Source organism: Miscanthus floridulus, chromosome 7 (assembly GCF_019320115.1).
Source record: "Miscanthus floridulus cultivar M001 chromosome 7, ASM1932011v1, whole genome shotgun sequence".
Taxonomy (NCBI): domain Eukaryota; kingdom Viridiplantae; phylum Streptophyta; class Magnoliopsida; order Poales; family Poaceae; genus Miscanthus; species Miscanthus floridulus.
The window spans coordinates 90,637,532-90,663,417 of NC_089586.1; the positions used below are offsets into that span (position 1 = coordinate 90,637,532).

Consider the following 25,886-nt stretch of genomic DNA (forward strand, 5'->3'; position numbering starts at 1 on the left):
ACAGAGTTGTTTGCAGTTCCAATTTATGAATGTGGCTACGGACACATAAAATTTGAAGGAAATAACAATTATTCTTAAAAAAATATAATTCAACTAAAGCAAGGTGCACTAATAGTTGTTGCCTAAACCACATGTTTCAACAAAAGGAAAAAAAATACAGGGAAAAGAGAATGGGAAAAATAAGAGGCATCCACTATGACAAATATCTTGAAACTTTTAAAACTTCCGGTACGTTTTTTTTTTTTTTGCACCACTTAGACAAGGGAGTTATCATGGTCTCATTACTCATTAGTGGTGCTTTGTTATATTGTTCAGAGTGTTGTCTCTGAATTGAAATAAAATGGATATGAAGAATAGTGTAATGTGTATATAGGACACGATGTTGAGAGTTCATCCATCTGATCAATCATGCCTTCCAAGTGGACTGAACAGTATGACCAATTCCTTCAATCAAATGTTTTTTTTTTCTGTGTTGTCAAATCTATGCAGTTTATAAAGAGTTTACTATAAATGTGCCAAATAAACCATTGAACACAGTTCGTTTTTTTTACAAACTACTTCAGACCACTCTCCAAAACTATGCGCTACAGTTCTATACTTTTGTTTTGTTTTAAGGACAAGGTTTTGTTTCTCAAATTTGTAAACCTGTGAATTGAAAACATAATGTGTTATTTAGTGTCATAAATATTGATACTCTTATCCACAAATTTGGTTGAACAGAAAAACTTTTAACTTAAGACAACTCTGCAAATTGATTTATTAAGGAATGAAGGTAGTACTCATACTCCACGGTATCAACAAAAGTATTCGGGAGCCACAATGCGTGCAAAAAAAGGGGGTCTTAAAAAATTTAGGATCCACCTTCTACTCTCCACCTTTTTTTATAAGGCTTAATTTGACATGACACTGTCACATAAATTACATTTTGACCATTTATTTATTTATACTATATTGTTTATGCTTATAGACTTATGATAATTGAACAGTACATTTAATTACAAACCATGGTATTAAGTTTAGCGTAAACTATTTCCTACTCCTAGGGTGTCTCATGTGTATATCTCCAAATTTAGGGTGTATATGGTCCGAAGAAGTGAACATAGATAGAGTATATAATCATACTAAACCATCTAGGGTAGTATGTATGTCAAGCATGCAAGTATACATAGAGTATATTGTTATAATAATATATTTAAAAGTATGAACTCTTTTAAAAAAAATCACGTAGTAAGATTTGGAGTATCTTAAAATAGGTATATACTCAAACTGATAAATGTGTATGCATAAACACGTAGTATGATTTAGTGAAGATGGGAGTAACTACTCTTGGGAGTAGGAAAAATGCACCCTTAAGTTTATATATTATAACAATTTAAAACTATTAGCTAAATTATTGGTCAAAGAATTTCAAATTTTGATTTTGATATGTGTATGCGCATTATAAAAGATAAAAGAGAACGAAGGGCAGGCTCAACCTTAAAGATGATCTTAGTAAAAAAATAGAGAGCGAATCTTAAGCATTAAAAAATGATAATGTACAACACCAAACACAAGAATTAGCGGGTAGTGCATGCGAAGGAAGGGACAATGGAGGACGAGGACACAGCTACACGTGGAGATGTGCGCTTCGTTTGGTTTGGTACCTAGCCGGAGGTTCTTGGCTGTTTAGTTAACGAGCAAGATCTTCTTGATATTCGTGTTTTTTAGGTTTCCTCTCGCTAGAGCGAGCCAGCCAATTTGGCTAACCTCTGTTGGCAATGCAAACCTTGTCCAGCGAGATGAGGACAGTTGACCCGGCAAGACTTCTAAACTGCCCCGTTACATGTCAAGATCAATTACAAAGCAAAGGGACTTTTGAATATGAGACCGATAGGTAGCTTCTGCGCCGTTTAAGAGTTTAGGATTGAATATCCAGACTTCGGCAACAGTTTTAGGGTACCTATAAAAGTTGGTAGAGCTAGAACAGTACAATCTTCAACTCAGATTAAACACAGTTGACAGTCTATCATGAAGGAAAAAAGAAAATCTACTAGTAATAATCAATACATTCCGAAATAAAACCGGAACACACGAATAATGTACATTAATTAAACACGACCACATGAATGAAGCTGACCGAAACCTGCATCAGTACGGGAGCCTAACGTTGAGCCTTCTGAGCCAGATGGAGTGCAGCACCATGCGGATCATGTCGAACCGCTGCGCCGGCCGGTGCACCACGAAGTGCCGCTGCGCCTGCAGCACCCTGGCGCGCAGCACCCGGTACCTCCGCTCGGACACCCCCTTCAAAATGTCTTTCAGCTCCGGTATCCTAGCCGGCGGCACGGTCACCGACATCTTGCTCCAGTCCAGCACGTCGCTGAACGGCGGCGGGTACCCATCCGAGATGATGACGGGCACGCAGCCGCTGAACACGGACTCCACCACCCTGGGGCTGGCCACCTCAAAGCCGCTGGGGCAGAGGCAGAACCGGGCCCTGGCCATGAGCGCGTGGTAGTCCTGCCCCTTGGAAAGGTACTCGTGGATGTCCATGTCCGGGTCCTTCCTGCCGAGCCAGTACCCCAGCAGGGCCTTGCGGATGTGCCCGTGCATGCCCCCCGCGAAGAAGGCGAGCGTGGTGCGGTTCTCGGGCGGGAGGCCGGACGTGGGGCGGCGGAGGAGGCCGTCGCCGAGGTTCACCTCCGGCAGCGTGGCGTCCTTGCGCGGGCGGAAGCCCTCGGAGGTGTTGGCGTTGCACAGCACCCGGATCGCGTTGGTGTAGAGCTCCCGGTTCGCTTCGGAGACCAGCGGCGCCCAGTCGTGGCACGAGACGATGACGTGGTCGGCGCCGCGCGACCTGTTCCAGTAGGGGTACCTGTCGGCGACGACGTCGACGTAGTCGGCGAGCGCGCGGCGCATGTGCGCCATGTAGGCCGTGGTGTTGCGCCGGTAGAATGGGTAGATGTACTGCACGAGGTTGCAGACGCTGACGGGGAGCAGGAAGGCGTAGGCCTCGCCGGGGTGGCGGGCGGCGAAGGGGTTCCGGGGGTCTTCGATCTCCTCCAAGAATTGGCCCTCGATGGAGTAGATGTCGGCGGACGGGCCGAGGTGCGTCAGCGGCGGCTCTCCTTCCCTGTACGTCCATATCTTGAACTTCCTCTCCATCTCCAGGTAGCTCCTTGATCCATGACCCGATCCATGTCAAGATTGGATTTTTATTGATTTGTGCACGACGGTATATACGCTTTTATTTGTGTCTATGTAACAAAAATTCCTCTATTTGCGCATGTCGATGAGATCCGGCCATGCATCTGGGAGAACTAATAAGAGAAGTACAGTAACGCATACGTGTTTACCTGTGGAAAGCTCTGGGGTTTCGGTAGATGGCGCCTCGCGGCACGAAGGCGTCGCCGACGTCCTTGAAGCTCCGCCGAGCGCTCTCCACCGCCGCCGTCGCCGGGGCCTCGCGAGCCGCGCGGCGGATGGCCGCCCGAGACCGGGCCAGGGATTCCTCGACCGGGCCAACGCTCACCTGATGCACACGTACGACGTAGAGAGACGATCAGATCAAACGCGACCAACGACGATTTCCCGCAGAGCTGCGTGATCTCCATGACAATGACACCGCGCGCGTTTGTACACGGGCGTCGTGCACGTGTCAGGTGTACGTACGTTACCTTCTCGGCGAGTTGCGCGCTCGCCGGCGCCTTCTGGGGCTCATGCGGAACGTGCCGCGGGAAGTGCTCCCGGCGGCGCTCCCGGACGATGCGAGGCGGCAGCACGAAGGCTGCGGCGAGGAGCGCTGTGGCGAGGAGAGGCACGGCGATCGCAGCCACGCGGCCGCCGTTCTCCATGGAGGCACGGACGCGGGTTCCCGAGCTGCTCTCTGATCGCGTGGTCGGCTACTCCAACGACCGCCCGCGCATGCTGCACCAGGGCCTCTTGACTCGGAACTGCGAGTCCAGCCCCGCTGGTAAAATGCGCACGCACGCACGCAGTCCTCGTTGCGGGAACACATTAAAGGGGAGTTTAGCGAGAGTTCGTTGCTAACAGAAGCTGCTGCATGCGCCGCGCGAACCGTGCAGCGCAGCCTCGATCGGCAGAGGAGCTTCGTTCCCGGCTGATCTTGCACGCACGGTACAGTCGATGGAGTCGGCGGCAGCCAACGAGGAGGGCGTGCGTGCGCACCGCACCGCACACGCGACGCCGTGTACGGCAGGTGAGTTGTAGTTTGGTAGTACACATCTTTGGTTGATGTTGGGTCGACGCAAATATACATGGAGAATTCTGTTGCTAGTAACACGAAAAATGCTTGGCTCAACGCAACTCTCGTGTTTTGCGGACGTCGTTAAGTTGAGGCGTTGAGCTGCTGGAACAGTTGGGTTGACCATGTTAGCAAGAAACAGGACTGGGAACCATACATCACTATTCCTTTTGAATGAATGTCATTCAGCCTGTTTGCTGGTTGGTTTCGGTCAAGACTTATCAGTCAGCCAACAGTGTTTTCCTCTCATAACAAACCAGCACCAGCTGAGTTTATCAACCCAAAAACCTACCAGCGAACAGGCTGTAGTTTTTCCTATGCCGTGCTGTTCGTATCGTGCTAGGGATCCCACCGAACATTTTTTATTTTATTTACAGTTCGATCAAAGTTTGGGGTTAAAAGAACTGGCAGCTTTGACACTCACCGCATGTTTCTGTTGGGCAATTCGGTGGCACCAAAAAAAAATGCATTTTCAAGAGCCCATCTTAAACTTACTCTCTATATCATTATTTACGAGAGTAATTTGAATTAAAATTGCTATCTAAATCTTTTCACCCTTCAATATTCTCTATATCTTATGGACACTCTACAGAGCCAGTCATACTTTCCATCTTTGGCTAGCGAAAAATCCAGAATAGATGATGTTTATATTTGGAGATCTAATTAAAAAAGTTGTTGAAAGGTATTTTTAATCAAAATCTCTATTCCTATCAATTACTAAAGATATAAAGAGGCTCTTAAAGTTGCTCTAAGAGGAGTAAACCACTAACCTTCTTGAGGAAACGCACTCAGAACAACTCCAGTACAAGTCCTCAAATTAAAGCTCCTACTTTTGATTTAAGAGCTTCTTTTACTTTTGATTTTTTAGGGTCTAATTTTTTTTTATCTACTCTAACAGGAGCTCTCAAATCAGAACCTTCAATTTCACTTGAGTAGACACTAGCATATGGAATCCACTCATCATTAGGCCATACCCACTTTGGTTGCACTTAACTGAGCTATTTGGGGGGGGGGGGGGGGGGGGGGGGGGGGGACGCCAAAGACAGCTATGGTGGCATGGGGCGAGGAGCAACGAGGATAGCACAATGGGGTCCTTGTTGGGTGAGCCACACCGAGAAGGATAGGGCGACGACACAGTAGAAAATCGGGACAAAGAAAAGGATGCACGATAGTGAGTTGGCAGGAAAAAAATCTCAAGAAGAAATAGAGAGCTCCCTACGACCCATGGGAGATGGGGGTGAGGAAGAGATTTAGAGAGCTCCATAGAGTAGAGACTCAAGACCTTATTGGATTAAGTTTTTTTCTCTAACACCAAAAAGTAGAGTAGGGGTCCTGTTTAAGGTCTTGTGGAAAATGCTCTTATTACACAAAAGAGTGAGGAGATGGCTGCATGAACGTCGGGGAGAGGAGAGGCTGACGCCCAGCAACTGGTGTCAGTTGAGTGATCAAGGCTTGCTTCAAACTCTGTTGCGCTTTTGATAGTTTGGGAGATTTTTTTTGTTTTTTTTTTTTGTTGCTGTTGAGAATGATAGTTTATGAGATTTGGGGGAGAGAAACAGCAGAGTTTTTGGTTGGGGACTGAAAACAGCTCAAATGGCATATGTGATGAGGCACGCGTAGTTAGTTTCTTAGTCTTAGCCTCTTGGCTAACGCCTAATAGAACAAGTAAATTAATAAGTCTAGATAAACCGGGGTGCATTTGCCTGGAAGACAATATCCGGAAGGCCTCCGTCCAAACACTCTTAACTGGGCCAGGTCCCGTTTGGGACCTTTGCTAGGAACTGTTTGGCCTTGCCAAGCAAGGATACAAGGGTCCTGTTCGGCTTACTCCATATTTAACTTGTTTTTCAGCCGAAAAAATGTTTCTCTCTCACACCAGTTCAGCCAGAACAGTGTTTTTCAGTCAGTTACGGAGCAACGAACGGGGCCGAGATTGATTTGGCTCGAGAGCGACATTTTGGCTCACCGGCCTGGGCAAGGATCTCGGTTTCTGTGCCAACCAGGTGAAGCAAGGCTAGAGATTTTTTTTAAATTTTAACCTCTTTTTTAATATAATTTTAAATCTAACACTGTCGTTTTTTTAACTAACACTTTTGGCCGTGCCTATTGCCCTGGCGCGGCGCGGGTCGGCCGGGGGGGGGGGGGGGGGGGCTGACGTGGCGGGTTCTGATGCGCCACCGACCATGGCGCGGCTGGACCAATCATACCGCATGAGCAGCCACACCACCTGGGCGCTGCGCCTGCCGCCAGCCCGAGCTACCTGGATGGTAGAATCGAAACGCGTCGCGCCCGTATTTTATTGAGTTTTTTTCACGACCGAATAGAGAATTTGATAAACCAATGATTAGTTTTTCGTCTTTCATAATACGGTTATGCACCATTTTAACTAATCAATTATGAAAAATTGCCACCGGTGTCCAGATACGCCGGGACTGTCGGTTCCCGAACGCAGGGTACTTAATCTCGCCAGCATTGCTGCCACGACTCAATGAAACGAATAAAAAGCAAGTTGACAAGCTGCAACATAACATATTCATTGTTTTGACATAAGTTTGACATAACATAACCAAATAACCCCGTAAGTTTCAGATGCCAATATTCGTTTGACGTAAACAAACTAAGACCCAGGAGTGTAAGGATCCCTCGGACGTCTCTGTCTCTTTGGATTTGTTGGCAACACATTGAGAGTGTAGCCAACGTCGGTATGGTCACGTTGACGGTGCGTACGGCTCGTACCCTTCAGGTATGTGATACGCACGATTACTTATAATTCTTTATGATCGTTAGTTCATAGAGCCTATGTATTGAAATAAACTATCTTTGTTAGTACCTATGAGGCTCTTTAGGTGCCAAACGGGGCACCACCTAGCTGAGACATGCCGATCTCGTCCTGCGGCCATTCGTTCCATTGGTCGTGCTGTCCGCGGAAGCCTGGGGGTTCGTCGTCGTCGTCATCGTCCTCCTCATCGTCCTTGGTTGCAGGGTCCTTCCCAGCGCTATGATGTGGTGGTGTACGCACCGTGGAAGTGACACCTTGCGTCATCGGCTGAGAAGAGCCAGCTGGTGTCCTCAAAGAGGCTGAAGACGACCCGACCGCGCGGGGAGTGGCGGTTCCTCATAAGGAGTGTCCATGCAGCTCAACTTCTGAGCTAGCTTCCTACAGCTCTTCTTTACCTTCTGTATAAATAGACGTTAAAGTTAGTTCATTAGCCAAACGAATATACAATAAAGACATATTTTTGAAACGGACAAGTTTATGTTTATCTCCACAAAAGCCACGAGAACGCCTGACCCCTGCCCTCTAGACTCGTGAAGCCGGAATGCTGCTTCGTTGGACAGCCTTGCAAATTATGTCGCCTGGGTACAGAAACGCGGTTGAACAGTTTTAGTACACATACTTAATACTAAAAGGATAACAAATTGTACCATTCAAATATCTTACCACGTATCTTTAAAGCGGGGTTCTCTGTAGCTGTGTGTCCTCCCTAGTGGTAACGTCGTACACATCTTCGATGACATCTTCCTCCGAGTCCTCGTCAATCGCCACGTTAGTGTACGAAGGCTTGATATGTGTCCTCGTAGACCTATGAAGTCACCGCAGGTACTCATCGAAGGTGTGCTGGTCGTGTGGAGGACCCGCAAGGACCGCATGTGGTACCCTGATCTGCCACAAATGGATGTACGAGCTGTGTGTCACGCGTCAATCCTTGGTCTTGTACCTCTTCCTGCGGTCAAACCTGCAACAAAACGATATTAGTTGTACCAAACACACATCTAAATTGTAGCATTGTTATTAATCGATAACGCACCCATGCAATACTTGATTGGTGGAGTAAAGCGGTGGTGGGCAGCCTGTCATTCTTCTAAACTGTCTGCAGACCCAGATGGGCAAGTGAATCTCGACCACATGGAATAAAATAAGAGGGACGTCGCAGCGATACTCGTGTGACTCGTCCCTAGTGACAGGACTCAGATAGTCCTGTAGCTCCGGAGAATTCCAAAGACACCAAAACACCTGAAATTTCGTAATTGTGTTAGGTTGTGATATAGTGTACATCAAAGAAGACACTGCTACGATAGTATAGAGAGCGTAACCTGATGCTGTGTCAGGACGTCGAGACCATTCGTATACTCCCTGTACTTGCACCACGCATTTTGCTTCTGTCCAGATATACAGAGCTGTAGGGAGTGTATCATGCCCGTTCCATTGCTGCATTAAACACGATAATGAATTAGCAACAAATAATCTTATCATATCTAACTGCCTAGAAAAATATAATGAACCGAAGTACTTACCGGTAAACCATTATTAAGGGCCTCCCAACGGACAATCGTTCCCAACACCAAATCTGGAGTAGGTAGGAGCAATCCCCAAGGTTCGCATGTCCTGAGATGCGACGACAGACAACGCATAGCTGTCAATACGTTCATGCTAGGACTGCGCTGCCCCAGCTATACCCCGCTATGTTCTCCCACGGCTAGCGAAGTATGTCAAGGAAGATCCAGCTGATGGTGTTGCCCGATGCGTCTGAGAAGAGGAAAGCATCAAGAAAGTGCCAGAGCCACACTCGAGCGAACCTGTCGATCTGTGCCTCCTCAGCTTGTGGGTCCAAGTACTCAAAGCGCTCTGTGATCCAGGACGATAAAACACCGAAACTTTTCCTGTAATTGATCAAAGAAAATGAGACTCGATGCAGCTATAAAGTAATGCAAGTATTAAATAAGATTGAATTACTCACTTATTTTTCTTGGAAGCATCGTCGTCCGGTGGAAGAAAACTAGTAAACTGAGCCACCAGCTCCCTCCAGTGATTGTTGTCAACTATCCCTGTCACTAGAAGTCCTCCCAACCGAAGGCCTAAAATAGCCTTGACGTCCTGCAACGTCAAGGTCATCTCGCCACAAGATAGGTGGAACGTGTGGGTCTCAGGCCTCCACCTGTTATAAGAATAGAATAACTGTTAGTTGACTCTAATTTGTTACAAGAAAGTTTACGTACAAAGAATACACTCGCACCTGTCCACAGCTGCACTAAGTAGTGCTGGATCAAGGGGCGAAAGACCGTGGTTGACAACACGGACAAGCTCGAGGAAGCCGGCACGCCGTATGTACGGCGTATAACGCTCGTTCCACTGATGCGCCCTGATGTGAGTGCGGGGCCTCAAAGGAGGCAAGGACACCTCTGCGTCGTTGTCACTCAAGATGTGTGCTCGGTGCTGGTCGTCGTACTCCACCTCCAGAATGGGGTACAACGGGTGCTGCGTTGGAGAGACTATCCTATTACAAATTGATAAACAAAGCGTTAGAGTATTCAAATTAACAAAATTCAAGTTAATATTAGTAAGTTCACAAACAAATTCACTAATCTAACTAGCCTAAATCTCTAGACCCAAAATCCTAACTATACTATATAATAAATACATAATCAATCCATATAAAACTTTGGTTCTAAAATTACAAGTAATCTCTCCGTCTCAAAATAAATACACATCTTGCTTCTCGAGTAGTCAAATATGTTTAAGTTTGATCAAAACTAAATAAACGGTATTAATATTTCTATTTCCTAATAAGTTTATTACGAAAGTATACTCCATACTTAATGTAACAGTACATATTATGTATTATAAATATTAGTATGCTATTATATAAATTTGGTCAAAGACACTAATAGTAGATACAAAAAATATTAACTATACTACATAATAATAATAAAATATGAAATCAAGAGGGAGGTACCTTAGGAGCGGGCGGCCTTGACGCGCCGACGTTCGTGGCGCGGCCGGCTAGGGCGCTACGCGTGGGCGAGTGGCCGAGGACGAGCTGTGCGGGCGCGGCCGGGAGGGCGCGTGCGCGGGCGTGTGTGGCCTCAGGCAGGGCGCTAGCGACGGCTGACAGTGGCGTTCGGGCGAGCGGGCAGGCATGCGTGCGGGCGGCCGGGCTCGCGCGGGGGGTATATATCTGCTTCTGCCACGCCACAGATCAGGACGCGACACTGCCGCGCCATGGTCGGTGACGCGGTAGGACCCGCCACGTTAGCGCCCCCCCCCCCCCCCCCACCGACCGGCCCGCGCCACCATACATGGCGTGACACAGGCATTTGACCGTGTCAGGACAATAGACGCGACCAAAAGTATTAGTTTAAAAAAACGACAGTGTTAGATTTAAAATTATATTAAAAAAAGGATTAAAATTAAAAGAAAAATTCAGGCTAGGCGAGGCGAGAATTGAAAACCAAACGCACTTTCGTATAAAAAAAAAAGAAAACTAAAAAAAACTCCCACGGACCCACGCCTAAACAAGAGACTCAACCCTCCGTCACTCGACACCACACCTCAGGCCTGTTTAGATACCATGATCTAAATTTTAACAATTAAACTTTAATTAATTTAGCTTCCAAATCAATTTAGCTCCTAAGACTCCAAACATATGGTCTAAAATATTCTAAAATTTAACCAACCACCGTTCCTTCATTAGACTAGTGGTTGCAGAGTGAAAAGCGAAAACCATGAACAGCAGCATACGAGAGAGAGAGAGAGAGAGAGAGAAAATAAGCACTCAGTGCTCATTTAACACCAACATAACGCGCGCTTAACTCCAATTTAACCAAACATAACAAGATCGACACACAAGCATCCCAGATGGCGAGGAAGCGCGATATTTACAATTCCGTCTCTTCCCATCGCGCCTTGTAGGGTGCACTCACGGTGCAAAGCAAAGCAACTGCCATTTCTTCGGCATCACCCGAAACGAACGAGCTCGCTGACAGATAGCAGAGCACCTACCGCTCGTTAAAACCATTGTGGACTTATATATGCCTGCCTTCAATTCAGGCTCTTCCAAGATACTTATCTACAGAACAGCATACTCCAACCTGATGATTATTTACAGCAGGTACCAAGTGGAAAGCTACTCTGGCCGCATGCTGATCAGATTTGGCAGCATTGTTGCTTGGAGCTTCCTCATCTCGTTTGCCGTGACCCGGGTGGAGTCTAGAGACAGTGAACGCAAGTTCTGCAGGTCATTCAAGTGTTTGAGACCAGCATTGGACACCCGCGAGTTTGACACGTTCAAGTTGACCAAAGCAGTCAGGCCTGTAAACCAGATGGCCATGAGATTCAAACTGTAAAAAAGAAGTGAACTTATTACGGCATGGAAGAACAATACCAGAGATCAGCTCCAAGGTTTTGTCTGTCAGATTAACATTTTGAGAAAGATTCAGCAGTGTCAGAGCATTCAGATCCTTGATGTTCTTCACTCCAGCATCAGTAACGAACCCACCACAGACTTCAAGAGAAAGAAGATTCTTAAAATCTGCAACAACATAAATTGTGTCAAATGATGTGGCCTGCTTAGGCACATAAAAGATAACTAATTTCAAATAATTTATCCTCAATATTATCTTCAAATAGGAACAGGGATGCCTAAATAACATGACCAACAAGCTCGCCTACTCAACAGGGCCCAGCAAAAGGTATTTCTGTACAGTGCTTCAGTCATTTTATATACTCTTATCTGACCACCACAACCAAGTCATAACAGACAAATGTAGAGTACCATGTTTTTTTTATAACATAGTGTGCCAAGTTAGTTTGGGTATTGTTCCATGAAACTCACCTGACAAACAAGGCTGGTATTACTACATAGTAGAAGATTATTGACTACTGAAAAGTATAAACTAGCTGTGACTAGCCTCTGGATAGAACACATTGATAGCTTAACAACCAATTTTGCAACTGAAACTGATTTTGAAGTATGCTCTTACATCTGAAGCAGTTTGTGCCATAGTCAGTTATGCGAGCTCCAAAAAGGTCAAGATGAGTCAGCCTGGTGAGACCTGCATCATCCAACCCCATATATTAGTGGGAAGTACCAAATACCAGTAGTATACCATAAATGGAACAATAAGGACCATGTACAAACAATCCATGCATGATACATACTTGTAAGTGCTGCCAGGCCAACATCAGTAATTTGGCGATTGTCAAGGTTAACTGACTTCAGCGAATTCAACATGGAGATCTTCTTCATACCAATGTCCGTGACCAAAGTAAATGAGAGATTAATACTTCGCAGATTACAAAGACCTGCGGAAATACATGGAGATCTTCTCCATTAAACAATTTAACGACTAGAAAAAACAATACATTTATAAAACATGCCACTGAAATAATGCATTTAGAAGGGAAAAAAAGACGCACAGTGAAACAAGTAAAAGATGCGTTTATAACTCTAATATTCACATAATCCATGTTTTGTCAAGAGACATACAGTTTCCACATAGGAAGTTAGCAACTTTGCATCACAAATTAGAAGTTTAGAACATTCTCTTTTTATACTTGGGCGAAAGCACATACATTAGTATATTGCTGTCAAAAGCAACCCTACAACATTCGTCAAGGGTTCTACCATGTATAGGATTCAATCAATCTAAGAGGTAAGAGCTAAAAAAGATTAGTTCATTTTTTCAGAAGTCAAGACAAACCAGATACATGCTGGAGTCCATTGTTTCCAACTTCAGTATCAGAAAGCTCCAAGCTTTGCAGTAGCACAAGACCTGCATTAACATAGGCTCATAGTGTTACAAGCACAAATATTCCTAAAAGATTTAAGAAGGAACAGACATTCACAGAAACAGATGTATGAATTCTGAGTGAAACAAATAGTTAACATATCATTGACGAAAACCTGCAGGAATATAGGCACAGAATGGAACGAGTAAACAAATTGCAGAGATGATAAAAAGAACTGTACCTCAAGGATGCAGTAGACTCAAAACCAGTAAAACTGTTACTCACCTTTCAGATGTGATAGACCATCATCTCCAACCTTGCACGAATCCAAATTCAGAGACTCCAAACTGATCAATCCTAGAAGCAACAAAATCACAAGAATTTAACGACATTGAAGTTCTACTCTACAATGATTTTCTGGATTTTCAGTATGCATGGATATAAATGTACGAGTGCCCATTGGAAATCACATGCTTTAATTTTATATCTTTTGGTTTTGGAACATTTCTCTCTGATCTATGTATTTTGTTGTTTCGATTATTTTTAGATCAAACATTTAGTTCCACAAATAGTGTTCTTTGCTTATTGATCAGGGCATCAAGAACAGGAAATAAAAATCACTAGCTCATTTTATCAATGAAGAATAATATCCATCCAAGCCCCTGAAGAACCAGTCCATTTTAATTCTTGAAAGGAAAAAACTATTGGATAAACTAGTGATGTAATTGTAGAATAACAGAGGTAGAAGGGAAACACCACACACCCAACGTGGGGGGGGGGGGGGGGGGGGGGGGGGGGGGGGGGGGGGGACCTTGATATATATAGCCAATACATGGCAGCATATATGCAATACATGGCAGGTGCTAATCATACTAAATATAGACTTGCCTAATATACACTTTCCTAATGTACATATCTATCAGCCGCCCTCAGTCGAAGCATCAGGAGTCCGGATGCACAGACTGGACCGAAAATCCTCAAAGAGCTGAACCGGCAGCCCCTTTGTCATGAGATCAGCAAACTGATACTTGGACGGCACATGGAGAACGCGAACCTCGCCGAGAGCCACCTTCTCACGGACGAAATGGATGTCGATCTCAATGTGCTTGGTACGGCGGTGGTGGACTGGGTTGGCTGTCATATAGACAGCGCTGACGTTGTCACAGTAGACAACTGTGGCGACCTTCAATGGAACGTGAAGTTCCTGAAGAAGCTGTCGAAGCCAACAACACTCTGCGACCACATGAGCAACAGCCCGGTACTCGGCCTCCGCACTGGACCAGGACACCGTGGTTTGCCGTTTGGACGACCAGGACACCAAGCTATCGCCGAGGAAGACGCAGAAGCCGGAGGTGGAGCGGCGGGAGTCGGGGCACCCTGCCCAGTCAGCGTCGGAGTAGGCAATCAACTTGTCGATAGGCCCAGTGTTGATGTGGAGGCCAGCTGACAGTGTGCCCTTCACATACCGAAGGATGCGCTTGATCAGCGCAAGGTGAGCTTCGCGCGGATCATGCATGAAGAGGCACACCTGCTGCACAGCGTACGCCAGGTCAGGGCGAGTGAGTGTCAAGTACTGAAGTGAGCCGGCTAGACTCCGGTACGTGGCGGGGTCGGCGACGGGAGCGCCCTCCGTGGCAGAGAGCTTGGCACGAGAGTTGACAGGCGTCGATGTCGAGTGACATTCGGCCATGCCCGCCTTCTGAAGAAGATCCACCGCGTACTGCCTTTGGCTGAGGAAGAGCACGTCGGAGGAGCGAGTGACGGAGATCCCCAGGAAGTGATGGAGCTCCCCAAGGTCCGTCATGGCAAACTCAGAGTGAAGGCGACCGATGATGCGGCGGAGCAGAGCATCCGAGGAAGCCATGAGGACGATGTCGTCGACGTACAGCAGCAAGTAGGCACTGGCGCCGCCCTCAGTGTAGACGAAGAGGGAGGTGTCGGTGGCAGAAGCGACGAAGCCGAGCTGTCGAACGTACGTGGCGAAGCGCTGGTGCCACGCCCGCGGGGCCTGCTTGAGGCCGTAAAGGGAGCGTTGAAGAAGACAGACGGCGTCGGGACGCGCCGGGTCAACGAAGCCGGGGGGCTGCTGACAGTAGACCGTCTCGTGCAGGTGACCGTGAAGAAAGGCATTCTTCACGTCCAGCTGGTGGATGGGCCACTGACGAGAAGTGGCGATGCTGAGGACGACCCGAATGGTGGCAGGCTTGACGACGGGGCTGAACGTTTCGTCGTAGTCGACGCCGTGGCGCTGGGTGAAGCCGCGAACGACCTAGCGAGCCTTGTGACGAGCCAGGGTGCCATCGGAGTGGAACTTGTGCCGGAAGATCCACTTGCCTGTCACCACGTTGGCACCTGGGGGCCGGGAAACGAGTCGCCACGTGTCGTTGTCGACGAGAGCCTTGTACTCCTCAGCCATGGGCGCGCGCCATTGGGGGTCGGCAAGGGCCCCTCGGTTTCGCGGGGAATGGGTGAGGCAGTGGAGGCAGCGGCGACGTGAGCAGACGATGGGAAGCCGTAACGATCAACAGGCTTCAACGAGCCTGTCTGGAGGCGCGTCACAGGTCGGCTCGAAGTAGGAGGTGGCGGACCGGCTGCCACAACTGGAGCAGGAGCCGGCTGTTCTGGAACAGCGGGGGCCGGCGGGGGCACCTCCACGACTGGTGCAGACAGTGGTGCAGGAGCCGGCTCAGCAGCCGGGGCGGGAGCACCAGCACGCCGCCGAACGTAGACCCGTAGAGGTGGACCGGTCGGAGCAGGAGCAGCCGTGCCAGGAGGAAGGACCCGGCCAATCTGTAGGATGGCGGGGTCCTCAGCGAGCTCCTCCAGTTGAGCTCGGCGTTGCGGCTGCTCAGCGGCGACTGGCGATGGGGCGACCGCAGGAGGCACCATGGTGGCAGTGTGGTGCACCGGCGCAGCAGGACCTGGAAGAAGAAAATCCAGAGAGCTTGTGGGCTCACTGGTGGGGTCAGTGCTGAACGGAAAATGATTCTCGTCGAAGACAACATGACGGGAGATGATAATCCGTCTAGTTGTGAGGTCGAGACACCGATAACCCTTGTGAGAGGAGGGGTATCCAAGAAAGACACAGGCTGTGGAGCGAGGGGCCAGCTTGTGTTTGGAAGTGGCGGTGAGGTTGGGATAGCAGAGGCAACCGAAGACACGAAGAATAGTGTAGTCTGGGGACTGCTTGAAGAGTTGCTCATATGGAACTCTATGGTGAATGGCTGAGCAGGGGCGCCTGTTGAGGAGATATGTGGCTGTAGCTAGCGCCTCTGCCCAATATTTGGGTGGCATGTGGGCGTGGATGAGCAGCGTGCGACATATGTTGTTCAGAGAACGGATGATACGTTCAGCCTTGCCGTTTTGAGGGGAGGTGTAAGGGCAGGACAGGCGTAAGTGAATGCCGCTAGAGGCGAAGAAGGTGGAGAGGGTATTGTTGACGAATTCAGTGCCATTGTCGGCCTGAACAGCCTTGACAGGAAGGCTGAACTGTGTGTGGACGAAGGCGCAAAACTGAGTGATGTGAGTAGCTACCTCGGACTTGTGGACTAGGGGGAAGGTCCAGCAAAAGTGGGTGAAGTCATCGAGGATGACAAGGTAGTACTGTGCACCAGAAATACTAGCGACCGGGGATGTCCAAACATCACAGTGTATAAGCTCAAAAGGTAAAGAGGAAACTGAACTAGAATTGCCAAAAGGCAGCCGCACATGCTTGCCAAGTTGACATGAGTGACAAAGAGTATGAGCTGATTTATTACAGGAAATGGAATTATTGTGTCTAAGCAAATGGAGGGCAGCAGCTCCTGGATGACCAAGACGATGATGCCATAGGTCGGTGGAGGTGACGAGGTTGGCTTGTGGCGTGGCAGGGACGGTGTAGAGGCTGTCGGAGCTATTGGAGCGAAGAATCATGCGTCTGGTCTGCAGGTCCTTAACAGAAAAACCAAATGCGTCAAATTCGATAGTGCAATTGTTGTCACGAGTGAATTGGCGAACCGAAAGTAAGTTGCGCACTAGAGAGGGGACAACTAGAACATTGCGAAGCGAGAAGGGAGACGCGTGGCCTGGTAATGTGGAGCTGCCAGAGCAAGAGACGGGAAGATGATGGCCGCTGCCAACAGTGATGGATGGGATAGAAGAGAGTTGACGGGAGAGGAGTATACCATCCGAGTTGTGCATGTGGGAGGTGGCGCCGGAGTCCATGACCCAACCGGAGTTCTGGAGCGCCATCTGGTTCAAGGCAGCGATGAGGCCGGCCTGATCCCACAGTGGAGTGGATGGAGCTGGCGGAGGGGAAGCGAAGACGGTGTGGGCCTGCGAATTGGCACCCATGATGCCCTGGTCACCGTGAGGGGGCCAGCCGCCGGGGCTGTTGCCCTGCTGCCAGCTGCGGCCTGGAGGAGGAACGCCGCCCTGGAAGGCCCATGGGTTGTAGCAGAACCAGGGCCCCATGGGGCGGTTGCCCCCTTGCTGTCCACTGCCGCTGCCCTGCTGCCAGCCAGCGCCGGTGCCTTGGCCGCGCCAGCCGCCCTGTTTCTTGCCGCCCTTGCCTTTCCTGCCGCCCCCAGAGCCCTTGGGAGCAGCGCCAGTGGCCACAGAGGAGGAGGGCCGGCACCCTGGAGAAGTGCAGGAGCCAGAGGCGGCCACCATGGCAGATGCAGCCGTGGTCTTTTCGTCGTTGGTGAGGCGCAGCTCTTAGGGAGAGCATTTCTCGCGCCCTGGAGAAGGAAGGCAGCTCGGGGGAGTTGACGATGTCGTCGGCAGTGGCAGTGTAGCGTGGGTTGAGGCCGCGTAGGAGGCTGAGGACGAGTTGGGAGTCCTCGATGGTGTGGCCGACGTCCCGAAGAGCAGCGGCCTTGATCTTGAGGCGCTGGCAGTACTCGTCAATCGTCGAGTCACCCTATTTCAAGGAGTGAAACTCCTCAAGCAGGAAGACGGCCCGGGGCGCGCGGTTGGAACGGAAGAGGCCCTCAATCGCCACCCACAGCTCGCGGGCGGACTAGTTCTCGTCGGTGATGGCAAGATCAAGAACCGAATCGTCGACGGTGTTGAGGATCCAGCCGCAGACAGTGCACTCAGCAATGTCCCACGATGGATCAGCAGTCGGAGGGGCTGGCCCGTCGATGTGGGGGCGAAGGTTGAATTTCCCACACAAGGCCTTGAAGAACGAAGCCCACTTGGTGAAGTTAGGATTCTTCATCTCCAGGGTAACCGGAATGTGAGTCTTCACGTTCACGGCGGTGTAGGGGTGGACGACGACAGCCTGCGGCGGTGGTGGTGCAGCAGCGGCTGCGGCAGCAGCAGCGGCAGCGGCTGCGGCCGAGGCATCGGCGTTGGAAGACATCTCGCCATAGGAGGAGGGGCGCCCAGGAGAGAGGTGGGGAGGAAGGAGGCGGAAGTAGAAGGTCCGGGATCTAATTGATCTCGGTCTGTGATACCATGTAGAATAACAGAGGTAGAAGGAAAACACCACACACCCAATGTGGGGGGGGGGGGGGGGGGGTGACCTTGATATATATAGCCAATACATGGCAGCATATATGCAATACATGGCAGGTGCTAATCATACTAAATATAGACTTGCCTAATATACACTTTCGTAATGTACATATCTATCAGTAATACTATGTGCAAAATCAATTCCTTGAAACAAATAACCACTATTGAAATAATAAATAAATAAAATATAAATTCGATACATACATTGTATTGTGCAGATATCCAAATGTAAAAAGTTGATGAGTTCTCAACTACATTATAAGATAATCATACCTTTGAGATGCACCAAACAAGCATCTGTAATATAGTTATACCCCAAGTTTAAAACCTTCAACTCTTTAAGACCTGGAATGCAGCAATAGGCAATGAACTAGACAGCAGTTAAGCATGACATAAACATGCACAAGAATGATTAAATCAGTTATCAGGGACACATGCTCAGTGGCTAACAAAATGCATATATCATGTACGGCACATAAAAGCAGGTAAGAACTTCTAAAGTACTTGAAACAAATGCCTTTTGCAACCGAATTCATGTTATTTTCCTATTATTTACTAAACCTGAGCATTATACAGAGGAGAACAAGAAAAGGTGGGAGGCAGGTTCATAAACATCCTTCCAAATTTCATGCAAATTCCTTGCATCTAATGCTGCACGCACGCACATGCGCTCACAAAAACACGCAAATGCACACACACACAAAAAAAAAACCCCATTAAACATATAACACACGCCACTTAACAAAAGGAAAAATTACCCAAACATATAAAACACACCCTGGCTGCACAATATGTATGCCACTTAATATTAATGTTTGCATATTATAAAAACTGCACTAGTGCTGACTGCTGAGTCCAGAAATAGTTAGCAAGTAGCATTACATTTACCTTCAAAGTTTTCACATCCATCATCGTATATACCACAACGGTTCAAGTTCAACAATACCAATGAAGACAATCCTACAAAAGTTAATGGCAATGAAGTGAAGATATCTTACAGATCAAACAAAACCAGCCATTGCTAAGAAGATGCATTTGACACCTACAACTGATATCCTAGAAATAGAACACAAGACAGAAAAGTATACTAAAATCAATGACCCATATAGATCAATGATCAGTGCAAGATATAATCAGGCAGTCAGTTCTCATCTGCAAGAGCTGAGTTGTAAATCCTAAAGAAAGCTAGCGTTGATTATAATAAATATAAGAAAGCAATCATACGAAACGGCAATCAAACTCTATTTGCTCCTAGAGTGAGAAATGCCTCATCTACACATTGTTCTTAAAGTTTGTAATTTTTCTGTAGAAGCATCTAATGACTGAGCACTTTATTATATACAAATTTCATAAGCCAGCCTCACATGAATCAAGAGTTTGTGTTGCATGCAGATAACAGAACAGTTTATGGCACCTAATTAGGGAAAAGGTCAAAAAGTCATAGCAAGTTAGTACATTATCATTCCATAGAAGTGCAACAGAGGTAGAATTCCGAACGCTGATGAACCAAGAAAACAACAGAAACAGATATGAAACTTTGACTGAGGTCACAAAATATCAAGATTCGAAAGCACAACACAAGACACTATCAGGAAACGATGCAAGACCTGAAATAGCTTCCAAACAAGAAGCGGTCACTGGGCAGCCCTCTAGGTTCAAGTGAGTGAGCTTCTGCAAGCCTACAGGGAAGAATAAGCATACTTGTCAAACTTTAGATCAACTTACAGCACAGTTAAACACAGGTCATAAATATCAATATACATTAAAAAGCTAAATAAAGCCCAAAGCAGACAGCGGTACATCCACAGCAAAAACGATCAACCTCCAAACAAATAAAGAAACTTGTCATACTGTTTACCTCTGATATACGACACCCCCAGATCTGTGATCTTACAACATGACAATTGAAGGTCCTTCAAATTTGTAAGATCTACAAAAGAAAGGTGATCATCAGCCATGCAAAATGGGAGATCTGGGAATGCCATCTTATAAATTTTACTATGTTGAAAATGACAATAGATAAATTTCTATCAAGACAACTGCTTTGTCTGACATACTGATATCATATGATGTTTCCGAGGGAAACACAGAAACAAACAGATATGATGCTACCTGATAAATATTTGATATCTGAATCCGCAATATAATTGCAATATCTCATATTCAATGACTCGAGCTTTGTCAGATCTGGAAAAATAAAAAGACATTGCAACTTATATTTCAAGTCAACAACTCAGAAAGTAGTGAAAGTTCACGAGGACCAGAGGAGACCTTTTAAATGAATAAGGCCACCATAAATCTTTGAGCAACCTTCAAGGTCGAGATTTAGCAAGTTAACTAAATTTGCAAAGGCTCTCATTCCGTCAGCAGTAACAGCATTACTTCTCTTGAAGCTTAAAGAAGTCAGGTTTGACAGTCCTGCAGATATAGAAGCATTAAGTTTTAGTATAACAAAATACAAGTTCTGAAGCATAGCAAGTTAACTGACTAATAGTATATAACACATTAAAATAGGGACTTGTATTTGAAGTGCTATCAATAGGCCAAGTTTAGGGTAAGGGTTGGACTTCTTAACACATTTGAATTTGATAATAAGCCACCATTCGAAGAACCAACTAGATTGTAGTGCATTAATCTTGCACTCAGGAAAGAGTTTTTAAGCTCATTCTTAAATCCATCTTAAGTGTAACTAAAGTCATTTAAATAAACAAAACCTCGGTAAGAAACATGTGCTAACCTGACAATACGACCAGCCCACTTTCGGATATTTGATCACAGTAATTACATGCCAAGCTTTGCATGCTTGAGCAATCTCTAAGAAGATCTATCCCACTATCAGTTACTTCAGAGCAAGAAATATCAACTGACAACAATGACTGCCTTTGAGATGACACTACTTCCATCCAAGCATCGTTTACTCCAGAGTACTCCCCTAAGCCAATGTCCTAAAGGCATGAAAGAACAGTTATCACAAAAGTGAAATAGCCTCATATTATAACGCATCATTCTCAAAAGTGAAAGCTAGTTTCAGATAAAGTCCTCATAGAAAGTGATTATCGATTCCAAATGAGAGGAAAGAGCATTTAAGGCTTAAGCACCTGATACAAAAACATCTAACAAGAGGTTCCAAACTTCCAATTGTCGCTCGGCTAGACAGCATTGCTTATTGTAACTACAAGATCCCACCTCTCGAGTTTGGCATGCATCCCATAGGACCAACCTATGTGCTATACTTACGAGCAAGCTAATCTTTTTTTTTTGGGGGGGTGGGGGGTGGGGGGGACAGTAGGGGAATACTCCTACAGGAATGCCAGACATACTAGAACAGAAACCTTACCTGCAGAGCACAATCCCTAAAAATTTGAAGCGATGCCTCCGTAAGACGGTTTGAATTTACCAATTCATTGAAAATCTGCTGGCTGAGATCCCTCGGCAGCATTGCAAAAGTTGAATACTTGTCGATATCCTGCAAATACTACTGGGTTCAAGAAAAAAGACATTCCATATCAAAATTCAAACACATGTAGCCACAATACTACCTGGCAGACTCTAGCCACACAGAGCTTCATGAGGGACGGGCACCGCCCAGGTTCATTCCTCTGCCCCTTCCCGGATACATCAGAATTGCTGCGGGGCAGTGTAAGCAGCAGCCATTTCAAGCTGCTGGTCTTTGAGAACCTTGGGGATGTCTGGAGAGAGTCACCTTCATCCACCAATTGACTTCTCTTCCTAGAGCAGACACCACCCATGATCGAGGTGAAAGTATCGAACAAAATCCAGTCACTCCTCTCGCTATCAACAATTTGGTTCTAGGAAACTGGTAGCTGCACAGTGACTATCCTATAATCCAACTTGTGGCGTAGTTAGAGACCATGGCAGCCTTCGTCACCTCCCACTCCATTCTGCAACATGAACATATTTGTTGAGGATTTGACGGTGACTCAAACATGAACATACTGTACAGCCTTTTGTGCTAAATTTTTTTATCAGTGTATGGGTGCTCAGATTACATTAAGCAAACAGTACATCGATTTTTGTCAATCATCGATCCGACCCTACCCTGGCCAAAATAGACAATCTAAAACAAAATCGAAACTGAGAGAATAACACACCGATTAACCATCACGACTTCTTCAGTACGATCCTACCGGAAACAATACTCTACGGATCAAACAATATAGAACCAAGACCAATATTGATACTCATAACGCAAATAAAACACCACAGCAACACAGCGATCCAACGCCACCCCAAATCCAACAGGACAGAGAACCCGAACCTCCCAAAACATCACTGATCAGTGTAAAAAAAATCTGGGAAATCCCAAGGTTGATAGATTACCGCACGAAAAGCGCAAAAAAGTTCAGCCAAATTGAGGGGAAAGGAACAGTGCCCAACCACCCCCGCACCCAGAAAGCCCCACACAGACATGGAGCCGCCAGTACGTACCAGTCGCGGCATTCTCACCTACCCGGAGAACAACGGGCCGTCGACGCCGCCAAAGCCACCAACCCAGCTACGTCGCCGGCTAGGGTTTATCCACTCGCGGCTCAACCCCAGCGCTGCGACTGCGAAGGCGACTGCGAGCACGAGCAGGGGCACGGGAGCGAGAAGGGAGGATTAACCCGCGGCTGCGCTCATAAATATCTGACGAGTTCTCGCGTGGTGGCGGAGGGGGAAGGGAAACGAAGGGGAGAAAAAGGAAGGAAGGAATTGGAAGTGGTGAAAGCGAGAGGGCCGGCGCCGCGACAGAGCTCCACGTGTCCCGTGGGCCGACGGATCAGTTTCGCTGATGAGTGGGTTCTACTTCTACCGGGAGCGGGAGGGAGGCCAAGAGGAGCTTGTGGGGAAGGGGAGAGCCGGAGAGGGGCTGTAGGAGTGGGCCCGTGGAGGGGAAGGGATAGGGGGGAAAGGGGAAGGGGGCACGCAAGTGATCGGCCGCACGCTAGTCGCTGATTATGCGGTTGAACGTGTGGCCCTCCCGTTTTATTATCGACAGGGCCGTTCAGTGCAGTACATATGGGTTTCGTAGTGGTTTTTCTTTTTATCAGTAACTTTTTACCACGAAAACGAATGGACTAGGGCCTTGTTTAGATCATCTCTAAATTTTAAGTTTTTTCACTCTCTTCGTCACATCAATTTTTAGACGTATGCATGGAGTATTAAATGTAGGTAAAAAAATAACTAATTACACAGTTTGGTTGTAAATCACGAGACGAATCTTTTGAACCTAGTTAGTCTATGATCGGACAAAGTTTGTCAAATACAAACGAAACGTGCTACAGTGTCCAGATTGTAAAAATTTGCAATCTAAACAAGACCTAGGGTAGTATTTGCTTACACTTCTAAGCTCTATATATGTCCTACATTCGTACTCAAAGAAAAATTTACTAGCACGGCGGCTGCTAAATTCTTTTGGTTACCGTTTAGGCTTGAATTTTAAGCTTCATCGATGGATTCGATCGAAAGGAACATTTGTTTCGACTTTAAAGTGGTGGGTTAAAGTGGTGAGTCATACATTGCCAAGAATTAGCATTACATAGAGATAAAGATTTGATGAAAGCGGGCTAACTACTACTCGTCCTAGCTTTTGTACAAAGCTTTTCCGTTGGGCGCGGGCCGTAGAACAAGCTCAGACAGTTCCTGTGGACAGGGCCCGGAACGGACAGCGAAGACTACCACAAAACCCTGGACCCATGACTACGCGGCCGCAAAGGATCCTCCCACCGCAGGGTGGGCATAGAGGATGGTACTCGCGACCTGTACGGGCAAGAACAAGCATGTCACAGTTTCAGACAAACATGTCACACAGCCCATCGCGATCGTAAATAATTTTTAGCTAGAATAGTATTTTTTTCTCATATTAAATTAGTTAATAGTAATAATCTACGACCATATACGATCATTTCGGCTCTAGCCGAACAGGCTGAGTATTGTTAACTCGCCAGTCGCCACGTCACGTCTAAGGCTCTAGAACGGAGGGTGGCGGTGCGCTGCGGCCGCCGGCAACCGGCTCGACGAGTCGTGGGAGCTTCGATCCAGCCAAGAGGAGTCGTCAGGTCACGAGATTGCCCGGACCGGAGTGAGTGCGTCCGGTCGGTCCCATGCTTCCCCCGGAACGGAAGGAACGGCGCGATTCATTCTCCACTCGCATTTCCGGCGAGGCACACAACCGATTTCCCACTCCACTCCACTCTCGCTCTGCTTTTCCGATCCGATGTGCCTTCCGTCCAGCGAAAGCGTCTCATCGACGTTTTGCTCGAAACGAAGACAGAGCCATCGGTTTCACCTTTCAGAGTGCTACTAGTCCTGGGCCTGGTTAAGATCACCTCTAAATTCTAAGTTTTTTCATTCTCTCTTCATCACATCAATTTTTGGACACATGTATAGAGCATTAAATGTAGATAAAAAAATAACTAATTGCACAGTTTGGTTGTAAATCACGAGACGAATCTTTTGAGCCTAGTTAGTCCATGATCGGACAAAGTTTGTCAAATACAAACGAAACATGCTACAGTGTCTAGATTGCAAAATTTTGCAATCTAAACAAGCCCTAGGGTCACTCGGCTGGTTTGCACTGTTTATACTGATTTTTTTTTAGAAAAACATTGCTTCGACTAAAAAAAACATCCAGCCAGCCAGTTACAACCAGCCGAACACTCAGCCGGAGCAGTGTTTTTCTAAAAAAAAAAAAAAAAACCCAGCATAAACCAGCCGCTACAGCGCTTTTTTTAAAGTCCAGCCGAACAAGCCCATTATCGCATCTGCTTTCACTGTAGTGGCGCGCCATCGATCAGGGATGCCTTTGGTGGCTTGTCTGGAGAGCTGCTTCCGTGAGCACTGAGCACTGAGCAGTGGCCCTGTGTCCCACCTAAAATCCAAAAAATTTTAAGATTCTTCGTCACATTAAATTTTGCGGTACATACATAAAGCATTAAATATAGATAAAAAGAATAACTAATTACACAGTTTGTTCGTAATTGATGAGACGAATCTTTTAAGCATAAATAGTCCATAATTAAATATTTTTTGCCAAATACAAACGAAAGTGCTATAGTAGCCAAAAGCTAAAAATGTTCGCATCTAAACGGGGCCTCATTCGAAGGGGCAGAGTAGTACCGGCCGTCGGCGAGTCTGACAAGGGCGGGAAAAAAAGTCAAAATATCCGGATGCATCATGCCATCAACGCATATGTACAGTTCTGTTCGGCCGCTCGCAACGATGATTTATACGATTGATTTGTTAGAAGAGAAAAATATTGTACTATATCTTATAAGTTAAATTAGTTTAGAGAGACTGTTCGGCTGATATTAAAGTCGCCCGATAAGTTCCAAAAGAACAAGCCAGTGACAGCCGAATGCTTCCTGAGTATAGGGACTAGCCGAATGCTTCCTGAGTATAGGGACTAGGGACGTACTCGTATGCCGGTTCCGGTTGGGCCACAACCCACTCGCGCGCACGGCAGCGCTGACGCCATCAAACAAACGTTACGCGCACCTGGTGGTGCCGGCCTGGTGGCTGGTGCATTCTCTCGTAGGAGTAGGCTACGAGTGAGTCGTGACCGTGTCCTAAATTGATCCATCTGTACCCGCTGCTCGTGTCTTCTTCGACGCGTCTCTGTGCTGACTCAGGGAC

General features: G+C 47.0%; 3 protein-coding genes and 1 long non-coding RNA gene across 8 annotated transcripts; all 4 read right to left on the reverse strand.

The window, feature by feature from the left end:
- Positions 1 to 1,916: 1,916 nt before the first annotated feature.
- LOC136463787 (probable glycosyltransferase At5g20260) lies at positions 1,917 to 3,938 on the reverse strand. Its single transcript, XM_066462764.1, has 3 exons — positions 3,657 to 3,938; positions 3,336 to 3,511; positions 1,917 to 3,157 (listed from the first exon to the last, which is right to left on the reverse strand). The coding sequence occupies exons 1-3, from the start codon at positions 3,831 to 3,833 to the stop codon at positions 2,128 to 2,130; spliced, it is 1,383 nt and encodes a 460-aa protein (XP_066318861.1). The 5' UTR covers positions 3,834 to 3,938; the 3' UTR covers positions 1,917 to 2,127.
- A 3,242-nt stretch (positions 3,939 to 7,180) lies between these two features.
- On the reverse strand, positions 7,181 to 8,882 carry LOC136463788 (uncharacterized). The gene is made up of 6 exons (XM_066462765.1): positions 8,540 to 8,882; positions 8,339 to 8,453; positions 8,053 to 8,258; positions 7,686 to 7,980; positions 7,494 to 7,600; positions 7,181 to 7,420 (listed from the first exon to the last, which is right to left on the reverse strand). Exons 1-4 carry the CDS (start codon positions 8,548 to 8,550, stop codon positions 7,944 to 7,946), a joined length of 369 nt encoding a protein of 122 aa, XP_066318862.1. The 5' UTR covers positions 8,551 to 8,882; the 3' UTR covers positions 7,181 to 7,420; positions 7,494 to 7,600; positions 7,686 to 7,943.
- A 198-nt stretch (positions 8,883 to 9,080) lies between these two features.
- LOC136464947 (uncharacterized) lies at positions 9,081 to 10,115 on the reverse strand. The gene is made up of 3 exons (XR_010761306.1): positions 9,979 to 10,115; positions 9,259 to 9,519; positions 9,081 to 9,180 (listed from the first exon to the last, which is right to left on the reverse strand). It is a non-coding gene; the product is annotated as an uncharacterized lncRNA (long non-coding RNA).
- A 692-nt stretch (positions 10,116 to 10,807) lies between these two features.
- On the reverse strand, positions 10,808 to 23,039 carry LOC136467288 (uncharacterized). 5 transcript variants are annotated; one of them, XM_066465928.1, is made up of 16 exons: positions 22,723 to 23,039; positions 21,791 to 22,153; positions 21,589 to 21,717; positions 20,989 to 21,196; positions 20,523 to 20,669; positions 20,364 to 20,438; positions 20,110 to 20,181; positions 19,859 to 19,930; positions 19,140 to 19,211; positions 18,525 to 18,596; positions 13,038 to 13,109; positions 12,725 to 12,796; positions 12,183 to 12,326; positions 12,005 to 12,076; positions 11,407 to 11,553; positions 10,808 to 11,333 (listed from the first exon to the last, which is right to left on the reverse strand). In XM_066465928.1, the coding sequence occupies exons 2-16, from the start codon at positions 21,998 to 22,000 to the stop codon at positions 11,149 to 11,151; spliced, it is 1,749 nt and encodes a 582-aa protein (XP_066322025.1). In that variant the 5' UTR covers positions 22,001 to 22,153; positions 22,723 to 23,039; the 3' UTR covers positions 10,808 to 11,148. The 5 variants fall into 5 exon arrangements, with proteins under 5 accessions (XP_066322025.1, XP_066322026.1, XP_066322024.1 ...); XM_066465929.1 differs by having other exon boundaries at positions 22,719 to 23,039; XM_066465927.1 differs by having other exon boundaries at positions 22,701 to 23,039.
- Between the last annotated feature and the right edge of the window lie 2,847 nt (positions 23,040 to 25,886).